This window comes from Phacochoerus africanus, chromosome 2 (assembly GCF_016906955.1).
Source record: "Phacochoerus africanus isolate WHEZ1 chromosome 2, ROS_Pafr_v1, whole genome shotgun sequence".
In the NCBI taxonomy this organism is placed as follows: Eukaryota; Metazoa; Chordata; class Mammalia; order Artiodactyla; family Suidae; genus Phacochoerus; species Phacochoerus africanus.
The window spans coordinates 11504932-11519698 of record NC_062545.1 but is presented as its reverse complement, the minus strand read 5'-3'; the positions used below and the strand labels follow the sequence as shown (position 1 = coordinate 11519698).

General features: G+C 38.3%; 1 protein-coding gene across 1 annotated transcript in view; it reads right to left on the bottom strand.

Annotated features, from left to right (window-relative positions):
- Window positions 1–8774: 8774 nt before the first annotated feature.
- Window positions 8775–14767, bottom strand: part of NOX3 (NADPH oxidase 3) — a 54938-nt gene continuing 48945 nt past the window's right edge. Inside the window, exon 13 of the mRNA XM_047769314.1 lies at window positions 8775–8934. Coding sequence (XP_047625270.1) covers window positions 8808–8934 — 127 coding nt within the window. The 3' untranslated portion in view covers window positions 8775–8807. The remainder of the gene's footprint in view (window positions 8935–14767) is intronic.

The window sequence follows — 14767 nt, the reverse complement described above, 5'->3', positions numbered from 1 at the left end:
GTTCCCAGGCCAGGGGTTGAATCGGAGCTGTAGCCACCGGCCTACGCCAGAGCCACAGCAACTCGGGATCCGAGCCGCGTCTGCAACCTACACCACAGCTCACGGCAACGCCGGATCGTTAACCCACTGAGCAAGGGCAGGGACCGAACCTGCAACCTCATGGTTCCTAGTCGGACTCGTTAACCACTGCGCCACGACGGGAACTCCCCAGCTCCATTTTTATTTCATAGGATGGCTTTGGCTATTCTGGGTCTTTTGTGTTTCCAAACTTTAAAATATTTTGTTCGAGTTCTGTGAAAACTGTCCTTGGTAATTTGATAGGGATTGCACTGAATCTGTAGATTGCCATGGGTAGTATAGTCATTTTGATAATCTTGATTCTTCCAATCCAAGAGCATGGTATGTCTTTCCATCTGTGTCATTTTTGATTTCTTTCATCAGCATCTTTTAGTTTTCAGAGTACAGGTCTTTTGTCTCTTTAGGTAGGTTTATTCCTAGGTATTTTATTCTATTTGATGTGATGGTAAATGGGATAATTCCCTAATTTCTCTTTCTGATCTTTCATTGTTAGTATATAAAAATGCAGTCAATTTCTGTGTGTTAATTTTGTATCCTGCGACTTTGCCAAATTCATGGATGAGCTCTAACAGTTTTCTGGTAGCGTCTTTAGGATTTTCTAGGTATAGTATCATGTCATCTGCAAACAGTGATAGTTTTACTTCTTCCTGTTCAATTTGGATTCCTTTTATTTCTTTTTCTTTTCTGATTGCTATGGATAGGACTTCCAAATCTATGTTGAATAGTAGTGGTGATTGTGGACATCCTCGTCTTGTTCCTGATCTCAGTGGGAATTCTTTCAGGTTTTCACCATTGAGAATGATGTTAGCTCTGGGTTTGTGATATATGGCTTTATTATGTTGAGGTAGGTTCCCTCTATGTCCATTTTCTGAAGGTTTTTTTTTTTTTAATCAGAAATGGGTATTGGACTTTGTCAAGGCTTTTTCTGAATCTATTAAGAGGATCATATGGTTTTTACTCTTTAGTTTGTTAATGCGATGTATCACACTGATTGATTTGTGGATATTGAAGAATCCTTGTATCCCTGGGATAAATCCCACTTAATCATGATGTATAAACTTTTAACGTATTGTTGGATTCGGTTTGATAATTTTTTTTTAGGATTTTACATCTATGTTCATCAGTGAAATTGGCCTGTAATTTTTTTTTTTGTGGTATCTTTGTCTGGTTTTGGTGTCAGGGTGACAGTGGTCTCATAGAATTAGTTTGTGAGTGTTCCTTCCTCTGCAATTTTTTGGAATAGTTTGAGAAGGACAGGTGTTAGCTCTTCTCTAAATGTTTGATATAATTTCACCTGTGAAGCCATCTGGTCCTGGACTTTTGCTTTTTAATCACAGCTTCAATTTCAGTACTTGTGATTGGTCTGTTCATCTTTTCTATTTCATCTTGGTTTAGTCTTGGAAGATTGTACTTTTCTAAGAATTTGTCCATTTCTTCTAGGTTGTCCATTTTATTGGCATATTGTTGCATGTATTAGTGTCTATGATCCTTTGTATTTCTGTTACGAATGTTGTAACTTCTTTTTCATTTCTTATTTTATTGATTTGAGTCCTCTCTTTTTTTTTGATGAGTCTGGCTAAGGGTTTGTCAATTTTGTTGATCCTTTCCAAGAACCAGCATTTAGTTTCATTGATCTTTTCTGCGGTTTTCTCTGTTTCTATTTCATTTACTTCTGCTCTCATCTTTATGATTTCTTTCCTTCTGTTAACTTTAAGTCTTGTCTGTTCTTCTCTCTCTAGCTGCTTTAGGTTGTTTATTTGAGCTTTTTTCTTGTTTCCTGAGGTGAGCTTGTATTGCTATAAACTTCCCTCTTAGAACTGCTTTTGCTGCATCCCATAGCTTTTGGATTGTTGTGACTTTGTTGTTGTTTGCTTCTAGGTATTTTTTAATTTCCTCTTTGATTTCTTCAGTGATCCATTGGTTGTTTATTAGCATGTTGTTTTGTCTCCATGTGTTTGTGTTTTTTGCAGTTTTTTTTTTCTTGTTGATTTTCAGTCGTATAGTGTTGTGGTCAAAAAGGTGCTTGATAGGATTTCAAACTTCTTGAAGTTACTTAAGCTTGATTTGTGGCCCAGAATGTGATCAATCCTAAAGAATGTTCCATGTGCACTTGAGAAGAATGTATATTCTGCTGCTTTTGGGTGGAATGTTTTATAAATGTCTATTAAGTCATCTGGTCTAATGCATCATTTAGGACCTGTGTTTCCTTGCTGATTTTCTGTCTGGATGATCTGTCCATAGCTGTAAGTGGGGTGTTAAAGTCCCCTGCTATTAATTGTGTCATTGTCAATTTCTCCCTTTAAGGTTATTAGCAGTTGCCTTGTATATTGAGATGATCCTATGTTGGGTGCATATATATTTACAATTGTTAAATCTTCTTCTTGGATTAGTCCTTTGATCATTATGTAATACCCTTGTCTCTTATAATATTCTTTAAGGTCTTTTTTGTCTGATATGAGTAATGAGTATTGCTACCCCAGCTTTCTTTTGATTCCTGTTTGCATGGTATATTTTCTTCCATCCTCTTCCTTTCAATTTGTATGTGTCCCTAGAAGTGAAGTGTATCAATTTCAGATTTTTGGTTTGCAGTTACCCTGAGGTTTTGATATAGAAGATTGTTTTAAGTTGTCGATCTCTTATTTGCAAATGCATCTCCAGTGTCCTGCATTTGTACCCTCCTCTTCTCACGATTTCTGATTTTGGTAGCATATTTGTGCCTGGATGATTTCCTACCTTTACTGTATATATGCCTTTACTGGTGAGCCTTGTCATTTGCGGTGTTTTTTTTCTAGTTGTGGTCTTTTCTTTTCTGCCTAGAGAAGTTCCTTTCATATTTGTTGTAAAGCTGGCTTAGCAGTGCTAAATTCTCTTAGCTTTTGCTTATCTGTAAAGCTTTTGATTTCTCCTTCAAATCTGAATGAGAGCCTGGCTGGGTAAAGTAATCTTGGTTGGAGGTTTTTTCCCTCTCATCACGTTAAGTATATGGTGCCACTTTCTTCTGGCCTGCAGATTTTCTACTGAAAAATCTGCCAATAACCTTATCGGGGTTCCCTTGTACGTTATTTGTTTCTTTTCCCTAGCTGCTTTAATATTTTCTCTGTCTTTAATTTTGGTCAGTTTGATTAATATGTATCTTGGGGTGTTCCTCCTTGGGTTTATTTTATATGGTACTCGCGCTTCCTGGATTTGAGTGAGTGGTTCCTTTCCTATTTTAGGGAAGTTTTTGGCTAATATCTCTTTGAATACTTCATCTGTCCCTTTCTCTCTCTCTTCCCCTTCTAAACCCTTGTGTTTAATGTTGTCCCAGATTTCTCTGAGACTATCTTCATCTCTTTTCAATCTTTTTTCTCTTTTCTGTTCCACACCAGTGATTTCCACTACTCTGTCCTCCACCTTGCTTATTCGTTCTTCTGCTTCCTGTATTCTGCTGTTGGTTGCTTCTAATGAATTTTTTCTTTGTTATTGTATTTGGCATCTCTGCTTGCTTAAGTTTTAAATCTTGTATTTCTTTGCTTAATGTTTGCTGTAAATTATCAGTCTTTGCCTCCAGTTTATTTCCAATGTCTTGCATCATTTTCAGCATCATCAGTCTAAAGTTTTTTTTCATGGAGGCTGACAATCTCCAGATCACTTAGCTATTTTTCTGGAGTTTTTTTCTTGTTGCTTTATCTGTTATAGTTCTCTGCATTTTCATTTTTATAGGTTTTTGGTGTGGTCTCCTTTTTGCAGACAATAGAGTGGCAGCCTTACTTCTGATGTCTGCCCCCCTTGAGGCCAAAGTTGATATGGGGGCTTGCTGTAGACTTCCTGATGGGAGGGACTGGTGCCTGACCACTAGTAGGTGGGGCTGATTCCTATCCCTCTGGTGCGTGGGGCTTTGTCCCTGGGTGAGATTAGAGGCAGCTGTATGCCTGGGAGTTCTTTAGGCAGCCTGTTTATACTGATGGGTGGGGCTGTGAGCCCATCTGGATTATTATTTGGCCTGGGGCTCCTCAGCACTGATGGGTGGGGCCAGATTTTCCCCAAATGGCCACTTCCAGAGGAACAGAGGCTGATGATTATTTCAGAGAACTTTGCATCCAATGTCCTTCCCCCACATTGAGCCACAGTCACTGCCTGTTTTCCCAGGAGATCCTCCAAGAATTTCAGTCAGGTCCAACCCAGACTCCTATAGAGCCTCTGCTTTGCCCTGGGACCCAGTGCACATGAAAGCCTGTGTGCACCTTTCAAGAATAGGGTCTCCATTTTCCCCGGTCCTGTGGTGCTCCTGTGCACAAGCCCCACTGGCCTTCAATGCCAGATGTTCCAGGGGTCTTTTTCCCAATGCCAGATCCCCTGACATGGAGCTCAGAACTCTCACTCCTGTAGGTGAGTCTCTGTGATACAGCTACTTTCCAGTCTGTGAATGCTGGCCTGGCAGGTTTGGGGGTACTTATACTGCATAATATCCCCTCCTACCATCCTGATGTGGCCTCCTCTTTGTCTTCTGGAGTAGGATATCATTTTGAAAGATTCCAGTCCATTTGGTTGAAGGTTATTCAGCATTTGGTTGTAATTTTGTTGTTTTTTAAAGATAAAGAATTATTAATGCATCTAGGAAAACAAGGTAATTTATTTTCCAAGGGAAAGATGAAATTGGCCTCATACTTTACCAGAGCAATATCAGATGACATAAAACACTGGAGTAATACCTACAAAGATCTGAGGGGAAAATAATATGGTCTAAGAACATTAGATACAGCCAACTATTTGTTGAGTGAAAAAGCAACAGACTAACATTCGTCACTATGTACTAAGTCATGGTACATACCACTCATGAGTCCTTCCTGAAACATACTGCTTGACAATTAATTCAACAAATTAGTAGTTTAGGCTGAAAAAAGCTCAAGAATAGAGAAATTATGTTACATGGAATGGTGGTGAGCAGTGAATCCATGTAAGGTTATCTCATTTAGAGCTACTTACAGAACTTAATGAAAAGTTACATTTAATCATTATTTATCTTCCAGAAGAATACTATATGGACTTTGGACTCCCCTCATTTTAGTGTCATCCTCCCATTTTCCATATTATCATTGTACAGTATTTGAGTTTTGCTTTTTAAAAAACATTCCTTCTGAAAAAAAACATTGATTTTTTTTTCTTTTTTTGCCTTTTTAGGCCTGCACCCACAGCATACAGAAGTTACCAGGCTAGGGGTCTAATCAGAGCTGTGGCTGCTGCCCTACACCACAGCCACAGCAACCTGGGATCTGAGCTGCCTCTGCAACATACACCATAGCTCATGGTAATGCCAGATCCTTAACCCACCGAATGAGGCCAGGGATTGAACCTACATCCTCATGAATACTAGTCAGGTTTGCCACCACTGAGCCACAGCAGGAATTCTTCATTGATTTCTTTTACAGCCAGTGCTTAGAGGCTTTGACAAAATCTTTCTCAAAGTCTTTGCTCATCATTGCTCTTGTATCCTATTTAACGAATTTCCTCTTTCTTTAAATCTATCCTTTTGTAGTTGTTTCAGTGAAGGAGACAAATTTCAAGGTTTTCTTTCCTTTGAAAGTACCTGTAGTTTGCCTTCACTTTTGACCAAAATTTCACTGAGCACAAAATTCTGGATTGATAACTATGTTCCTTTAGCACTTTGAAGATATTATATCATTATCACCTGGCCTCCACTGATGTTTATGAGAAGGCAGTGGTCAAATTCATTGTTGTTTAAGTAATTTAAGTAACATTTTCTATCTGGTTACTTTAGGGTCTTGCATTTTACCATGACATTCCTGGATGTTGAATTTTGTTTTCTTTTTTCTTCCTTTCCATTCTGTTCTCTTCTTTCTCTCCTCTGCTCTTTTCTTTCCTTACCTTTGTTTCCTCTTTCTTTTTTCTTCTATTTTTTTTTCGCATCTCTCTTGCTCATATATTCTCCTAGATAAACTTTAGCATATCTACCATTTCAAATAGTTTTAGAGAGATTTTGGAACAAATCAACATTTTTAGTATGTTTAATATTCCTATTTAGAAATATGCTATTTCTACCCATTTTAAAACATCTCACTAAATGTTTGTTCATTATCAAATCATCTTGCATAATTCTTATTAAATACATTTATAGATTTGCTACATTTCTGTTTTTCTGAATAGACTATTTTCCTTTGTTAAAAAAAACACATTTCTATTTGATTATTGCTTCATTAAAGAAATTTACAGAGTTTTCTTCCACATTTTTTTCTATCTAGATAGCTCAAACTCCTAAAGTTCAAAACTAAAGGTATGTGAACAGCACAGATTTTTAAAAATGCAACAAAATCTTTTTTTTTAAACTTTATTTTTTGGAACAGCTTTAGTTATATAACAAAATTAAAAGAAATGTACAGAGATCAAATTCTATTTTTAATGACAAGTATACTCCAACTTATTAGAAAAAATTAATTGACTAGAGAGTACATTTTATTTACAAATAGAAAAAAAGAAAAGTAGTAATTGAATATGATCGAGAAAATCTGTTAATATATACATATTAATTCTCCTGCTAAATATTAAATATATACATTTGACTGCAGAAAGTTCTAGTTGTAAAGACTGAATCAAATTTAAATGGGGAAATAATACACAGAAATATTAGGTGTATTAAAATTAATAGAGTTTAAATGATGTTCACCAAGGAATACTGAAAGATACTGAGAAATTCCAATATAGAATTAGCAGAAATAGGAAGTTCTCATTGTGGCTCAGTGGTAATGAATCTGACCAGTATCCATGAGGATTCAGGTTCGATCCCTGACCTTGCTCAGTGGGTTAAGGATCCAGTGTTGCTTTGAGCTGCAGTGTAGGTCACAGATGCAGCTCAGATCCTGCATTGCTGTGGCTGTAGCAATGGCATAGGCTGGCAGCTGTAGCTCTAATTTGACCCCTAGTCTGGGAACTTCCATATGCCACAGGTGTGGCCCTAAAAAACAAAAACAAACAAAAAAGAATTAGTAGAAATAATTTGAGACATCAGGGAATATACCCAGCATTTTCCCTAGAGTATAGTTAAGTGTATACCCTAGGAATTATAGAATCAACATTAACATCTGAGGACAAAGTAAAAGAAATGATCAATTTATAATTTAGAAATACCTGAAACAGCTTAAGTGGATGCCTGACCTCGTAAAAACTAATCATGTCAGACTAATTTAATTCTGTTCTATGGCAGAATGTCAGTCTATAAAGATAAGAAGCATTTGCAAAACACAGTCTAGTTTAATTTCAATAAATGCTTTGTTTTTACTGTATATGACATGTCATTTTTAAACTAAGAAAGTATGGGGTGATGTGCCATCTTCAATGGCTAGTTATCATTAATATATTCCCAACTGGGTGCTCATATTAATAGACAATTACAAGAATTGATGAGGGAGTGTTGGGAGTCTATGACTTGAATCTAAAGATTTGAGTATCACGAATTATATCTCTAGGTACTACAGAGCTAAATACTTGTATTAGTCTCTGGTGCTAGACTTCAAAACAATCTTGAAATATTCAAAGAAAAAATTCTAAAACAAAACAAAAAAATAAATACAAGTAGAGAAAACTGTAAGATATGAGGAATATACTGTGAAAACTTTAGGGGTAAAACAGCAGCATGGCATGGAAAGACTGGCTCAATGGGAGTATATATATATATAAAAAAATAATCCTAGAATGTTTGTGGGGGCATAAGTTGAGCTGGGGTATTAGTATCAAGATGATCATAGATGAAAATGCAATAGCAGTAAAGAGTATTTAGTAAAAGAAATTGAGAAAGAAATACAGAAGGAAAGAGACAAACATAGAATTTAACTGTGTTGAAAGCATATGGCACACAAGCTCAAAAAAAAAAAAAAAATGCACTCTCCTACCCACTACCAGCCATGCTTTGATTAGAATGTTATGTCTCATTTTAGTCAATACATTTTAAAAGAATATGAAGAAATGAAAATAGATTTGAAGAAAAGCAACAACAAAGATTGAAGTGCTAGAGTATATACCCTAGGCTGAAGAGTTAGAGAATTCAGGACTGTTTGGACTGGAAAAGGGATAGGTAAAGGATGATTTTATTATCATTTTCAAGTATATAAAGGATTTTTGTGAAAGATAACCCCCATTGGTGATTTCTCAGATCTATAGAGGATTGAAAAAAAAAAACCCACAAAGGAGCTTAAGTTTAAAGCAGAAAAGATCAGGTTTGGATATAAGGCAGATGTCTCTGCCATCAGGAAGATGAAATTTGAAATGACTTCTAAAGGCGGCTATGAGCCAAGCAGCCTCGCCGGTCTCCATGCTGGATGTACCGTTAAAGCATGAAAACAAGCTTGGGGATGATAATCTGGATCAGGGGTCAGCAAACTACCTCCTACGGGCCAGATCTGGCCCACCACCGGTTTTGTGGAGCTAAGAATGACTTTTACATGTTTAAATTGCTGAAAACAAGTCAAAAGAACATTTCATGACATAAGAAGATGATAGGAAATTTGATTTCAGAGTCCATAAATAAAGTTTTGCTGGAACACAGCCACAGCCATTTGCTGAGGTACTGTGGCTACTTTGGTACTTAATGGCAGAGGTGAGTAGTTGTGACTCAGACCATATGGTCCAGAGAATCTAAAATAATTACTGTTTGGTGCTTTATGGGAAAAGTTTCCTGACTCCTGACCTACATGATTATAGCCACTTACACAACACATAGATTTTTTTTTTCCTCCAGTCTAGAAGCTCTCTTTGCTGTAATAAAAATGAACCCCCCTGGGGTCAGCTGATGAGTATAAGCGGCACATTCTCTGAATTATCTTGGAGAGAGCTTTGGGTCCACAGAAGAACACTCCAATGTTGCTGCTGCAGTGGAGGCAAGAAAAGGAGAGGACGTGTTACACAGGGGCAAGGCCAGCCAGAAGCCAAGAGAGGGCAAGCCACTTAGTGAGTGGCTGTGGCTGTGACTTCATGTATGCTTTCCCCCACCCACTTCCTCTGTTGCTTAACATTCTCCCCTACTTTCATCACCATGTTCTCCCACAGGTTCCAGAGGTTCCAGAGTCCTAATATGCCCTGCATCACATGGGGAGATGGTGCCAAGAAGATGGAGCTGCCAGGGGCCATAATGACTGGAGGGCATTTTGATATGGAGGCGACATTGCCTGGCGTTTTGATCAGGGTACCTTGGTTACTTAGCATCCTCTTGGGTGGGTGATTAGAACAAAAGCTCCCTGGGAGCAGGAACCTGGTCCGTTTCCTACCTTTCGGCATACAGCAGACAATCAATACATGTCTGTTGAAGGAATGCATACAGGGCTCTGCCCGTTACTATCTATGGGGTCTTGAGTAAGACTCTGAACCTCAGTCTCTGCTTGAGTCAAATCAAGATAGCAATGGCAACATGGTATGTTTTATCCAAAGCAAAATGAGATAATGCATTCAAAAACTTTTAAAAAGTGTTACTCATTACTATTCTTCAACCCTGCCTTTTAGCAGATAATAACATTTATACAAAACTCCTAGCAACGTAGCTTATTTCTCCTGTTGGAATTACTTTAGTTTTCAAGGAAGGCCAAGAAGAAGAGTTGAAAAGGAAACTCACGTTGCTGAAAATAAAGTCACCCCAAAGCTGTCATCTCTAATTATGACATTTCAGAAAAGTGTGTTCAAGAGGTATTTTTGTGTATAGTGTCTGTCCCAGGGCTGCTCAAATCCCTTGTAAACACAGCTGCCAGCTCTGCTTATACATAAACAATGAGTCAACACAAGGATTCAGGTTGTCTCTGGCAATCAGGAGGGGCCAGTCTCTACAAGGACTTATAGACACTAAGTTTCCCCTTATCTTGCATTGTAGGATTCCTTGCAGCATTTTTCCAATCTCCAGCACAAGCTTAATGAGTTATCTGGTCTGGATCAAAAGTTCTCATACTTTATTGGGCATAAAATTATCTAGGCAGATTATCAAAACATGGAGTCCCAGGCTCAATTCCAAGGAATGCATTTTTAGCAAGGCTCATGGCCCTGCATGAGCCACACTTTGAGAAACACTGCCTTAGAGAAATTGCTCAGACTCCAGGACCAGCCCACTACACTGCCTTGACTTCCTCATACCGTTTTTCTTAGCCTCTGTCGCTTCACTCCTCTTAGCTTGTATGTTAACAAAGTTCTCTGCCATGTATTGTATCCACATTTAATTACGTGTCCCAGGACCATGATATCCATGGTAGATATTAATGGTTCAATTACCTTCCAAAGTCTAGCTTCGAATGAACTTATCAAGTGCATTCGTTTATAAATGAAAATATGTTTAAAATGCATAAGTACTATTTTTAAAGACATCCTTCCCATGGCTAAACTTGAGAAGATATTTTTTGCAGAAATTATTTCTCACTGAAAAAAATACAAGTTTATGACTTAAAGAAGCAACTTTACAATGTTTATGGAACTATCAGCCAATGGTTAAGAGTGCTATCCGTCTGCCACGTTGTTCTGGGAAACTTAGGGCATGTTAATTATTTCAAAGCCCCTCTTTCTTTATCTAGCCATGGGGACAGTTCTAGTACCAAACTCCTACCACCTGTGTGAGGGTTAGGCCAGCCTTCCACCCCGTACTTGGCAAATGATGAGCTCTCGGGAATAGTTAGCTTCCGTTACGACCCGCACGATGTCTGGCTGCTCCATGAAGTGACCAGAAGATGTGATGTGGGCTGCTGACCCAGCAGTGATTACAGGCTTCCTGGATCAGCGCTCCTGCACTAGGTTTTTTGAGTTCTGGACTGAAACATTTTGAATGATAGATGGGTCAGGCAAGACCCTTCCCAGTGAGGAGTCTGATACCCAGAGGCATCCTTGCATCTACGTTCAAAGACACTGTTGTGGGTGGTGATATTTTTCCATTAATGTAGGTGTCACCAAAGAGACTGCCCACTGGCCTATTCCCAACAGGCTAAGACTGCCCTTTCGTTTGCAGCCACAGTGGCTGCTGATCAGGACGATGCCCTTTGATGCTTTGCCTTTAAGAGTCCCCTTCAAAGGATTCTGATTGCTGGCTGTCAGGTGTACCACGGATGTCCCCAGCAGTTCACAGCTACCCCAACTCTTTTAAAGTTGTGGCTGTTACACTGCACAGCTGAGCACACACTTCTCTGTATTTATGTAACTGTCATGGTTATGCAATCACCAAAAAGTCTCACAAAGGCCATTCATCATCTTCCATTCTCGAAGGCAAAAAGGCCAGTCCTTCACTAGCTCTGTGTGCGTTACTGTCCCCACACGCGGCATTCTTTTGCTTGCCTTGCTTCTCCTCCTCGGCATTTGTGATTTCTAGTTTGGAGCTTTCTCATCATGAATGCTTACTGTGAAGCGTGGAGCTGAGAAGCCCCACAAAGTGGTTAAGGTACAGATGTGGCGGCATTTTTTTTTTTTTTTTTTTATGAGGCCATGGACAAGTGCAACAGAACCCTAATGGGATCGGTAAAGAAAAAATTCTTCGATAAAGTTTAATTACCCATGATTGCTCAGAATGAAAAAAAAAAAAAAAAAAGATTCTCTGTAAAAGAGGTATAAAAGCACCAGGCATTATTCTTCTGTTTACAGCCTGCAGGCTGCAGAGTTTGCACACACGGGAGGAGCTGGATCAGGGACAACATTGGCGGCATTGATCAGTCTGGGCTGCCGACTTTGATGTGAAAGGACAAATTTTACACCAGCTGCAAAGATGGTTAACATTACCAGCATTATTTTTAGCTCTGATAAACAATAAAGAAAATCCTCCCGTCCTCCTCTTATTTGCTAAATAACCGTGCTCTTTTCTGTGGGGTTGATGCATTTTTCAAAACAGTTCGGCAATGCCATGCATGAAAGGCATCCAAAATGTCACCTCCCAGGAGATTTCTGTCCAGCAGATAGATGGGGGAGTGGGTGTGCCTGGGAGTAATCCCACCATCTTGCTGGATTCCCAGGTTCTGCTGCCTTGAGCCCTGCTCTCTTTAAATTGTATGTTTGTTTTTATGTGTTGGCTTTTATGCTTGGTAAGTTATAACCCTGTAGGGGCAGACCCTAAACCCCATTTAAAAAAAATCAAATTACTTTATGCCCTGAGTGCCTTCTGCAAATAAAATCGATAAACAGAAGCTTCCCGTGGATTTATGGAGGCTTTGAAAGAAGACAATGAGAGCCAGAAAATCGGTATCAGACCACAGACACAACTTCTGGCTAATCTTTCCTAGAGAATGTTTTTCATTAGAAATGCCTCCAAATGATTCATCGCATAATTATATTTTGTAAAACACCTTCTTTTTCATAACCACAGATGATAATTGTGCTGGCCATTTTTTAAACCATCTCCCAGTTGATTTGAGCAGCCTGCTCTGTTACTTTTCTGTGTCCTAATTACTCAGTTGCTGATTAGAAGCTACGGACCTCGCTGATAGCACTTGCTCACAGCTGAGACACTTCTTCCCACCAACTCCATCTTCTCTGGCCAGACTCAGCATTCTTGTCCCAGCTTCCTCATCCCTTTCATTGTCCCTTCATTTGCTGGAGCTGGTTCCTGTGTCTTGCTCTGAGGAGCACAGATACAGTTGCGGCCCTTGAGGATGTCATGGTTAAACAAGGGAGAGAAATGAAAGCCGTTGACTTAGAGCCTTGGGTCCCTGGGAATGGGAGAGCCAATTTTCTCCCAGTCTTGTCCTCTCCCCCTTCTGATAAAACACTATAATACATACACCTTCACACTGAAATACTGCACACAGAAAAATCCTAATGCTTTTGCCATATCTAATGCTCTGACAGATAATACCACCAAAGAATAGTGATAAATCCACCTTGTGGTCAATACTTCCCTAATCCTACCTACTGCAAATGGGACAACACCAGTAATTTTCATTGTGTCTTCACTTGATTTGAACTGGAGAGCTGAATGTCCTCTGGTGCAAAGGTACCAAGAGAGTATCCTAACAATATCCCAGTCATAAACTTACAGTGGTCTTCTTTTTTTTGGGAAGCTATAATTTGTCATGTGTGGGATTTCCATGTCAGTCTATTTCTTTGAGTATCCTGAACCATTTAGTCATATAATGAATGTTTAGGATATCCTGTCAGATAGGCACACTTGCGTGCCATAATCAGAATGTTAATTTCTTAAAAATATCATTTGAAAACATTCTGCACATATGCACATAGAAATGAGAATTGGAGGGTGTGCACACAAGCAAATGTGGTTCCAGATGGACACATTTACCCAGTTTAGTATAAAGGTATTTTTACATCTCTGAAAACAATGGGTGGTCTAAAATACACTCATGCGGCACAAATGAGAAGCCCCAATCACATGGTGAGTCGGCACTTGCCGTCATTGCTGGGTTGGGTTGTACTGTTCTAACAAATGGTAGTACTCTGCTATTCTTTATTTTCCCCTCAAGATAAAAGAAACACTTCTACTGAAGTTATGAAAAAAATGGCCAAATCTTCAAAGTTTTTATGGTAATTAATTACATAAATTTTTATGCCTACAAGGCATGATGAAGTTATTAGTAGATAAGTCAAAAGTGGAAAACTATAAATATTATGTGAAACGAAAGATCAAAGATTGAAGTCTTATGGAATATCATCTTATTCAATTAATTAAAACAACTGATCTACAAATCCAGAAGGTTGAGTACATGCACAATGTGTGTTTATCAATAAGGAGCTAGATGCGACAAAGATATATTTATTTTCATCCTGTCTACCTTCTTGGCAACAATTTCCTGATTTTCTGAATATCTGCCTAAAGCTTGGGAACATACTGAGAACATTTACAAAAAACAAAATATAGCTTCCGTTTTCGTATAAGACCTGTATTTCGAAAGATTAGTAAGACATAGATATCAATGCACATATTTAACTAGACTATTTTATTTTAATTGGGAGAATAATTTCCATTGTTTTTGTGTTTAGAGTAATTTTCTGTGCTTGTTTAACAAGCAATGTACAACAATTGTCACATGCATGTCAGTTTGGCCGTATGGATGAAAGGCTTACTTGTTACATACCCACTTACTATTTATTGTGCCTCTTTTAAAACTTGTGTTTTTGTAATATAGCTGACACAATTATGAACATTAATTGCAAATAAAAACAACAGAATACACTTTCCTGTTTTCTACTCTCAGTCTTTGATCTCTTTTTAATTTTTTCCCCTTTCCTTATTTGTATTCAATTTGATGCCCATCAATTTGTTTCTCTATTACTGTTATTTTTGCAATTTTCTGGTTCCTTTATAGCTTGCACTATTCTCTTTGATCTGCTTCCCTTCAAGCTTTATTTTTAGTTCTGTTAAAAAAATGTTTTTGCCCCTCTTCCCTTTATCCTTTTGATTTAACTCCTTCTTAGAACAAGAACAAACTCCAGCTTTAAGTGAACAGGTAAATGTTTTTAAAAGAGTAAGCCCTAAGAATCCTTGGCTTCGTGCTGATGAATAGAAATGGTTGAGAGCCTACTTCAAAGACATCAAGAACAAAGAACCTCTTTTTTTTTTTTTTTTTAAAGAAACTTTTCTGAGGCCATAACAAATCCACCAATTCTTTCTATCCTATCTTTGCCAAAAGATATGAGCTAATGACAGGACAGACCTGTCCTGTAAGTACAGCCAAAGAGGCTTGGGAACAAATACATCCTTGACATAATCAGGGGAAAACATACTGTTTATCTCTTT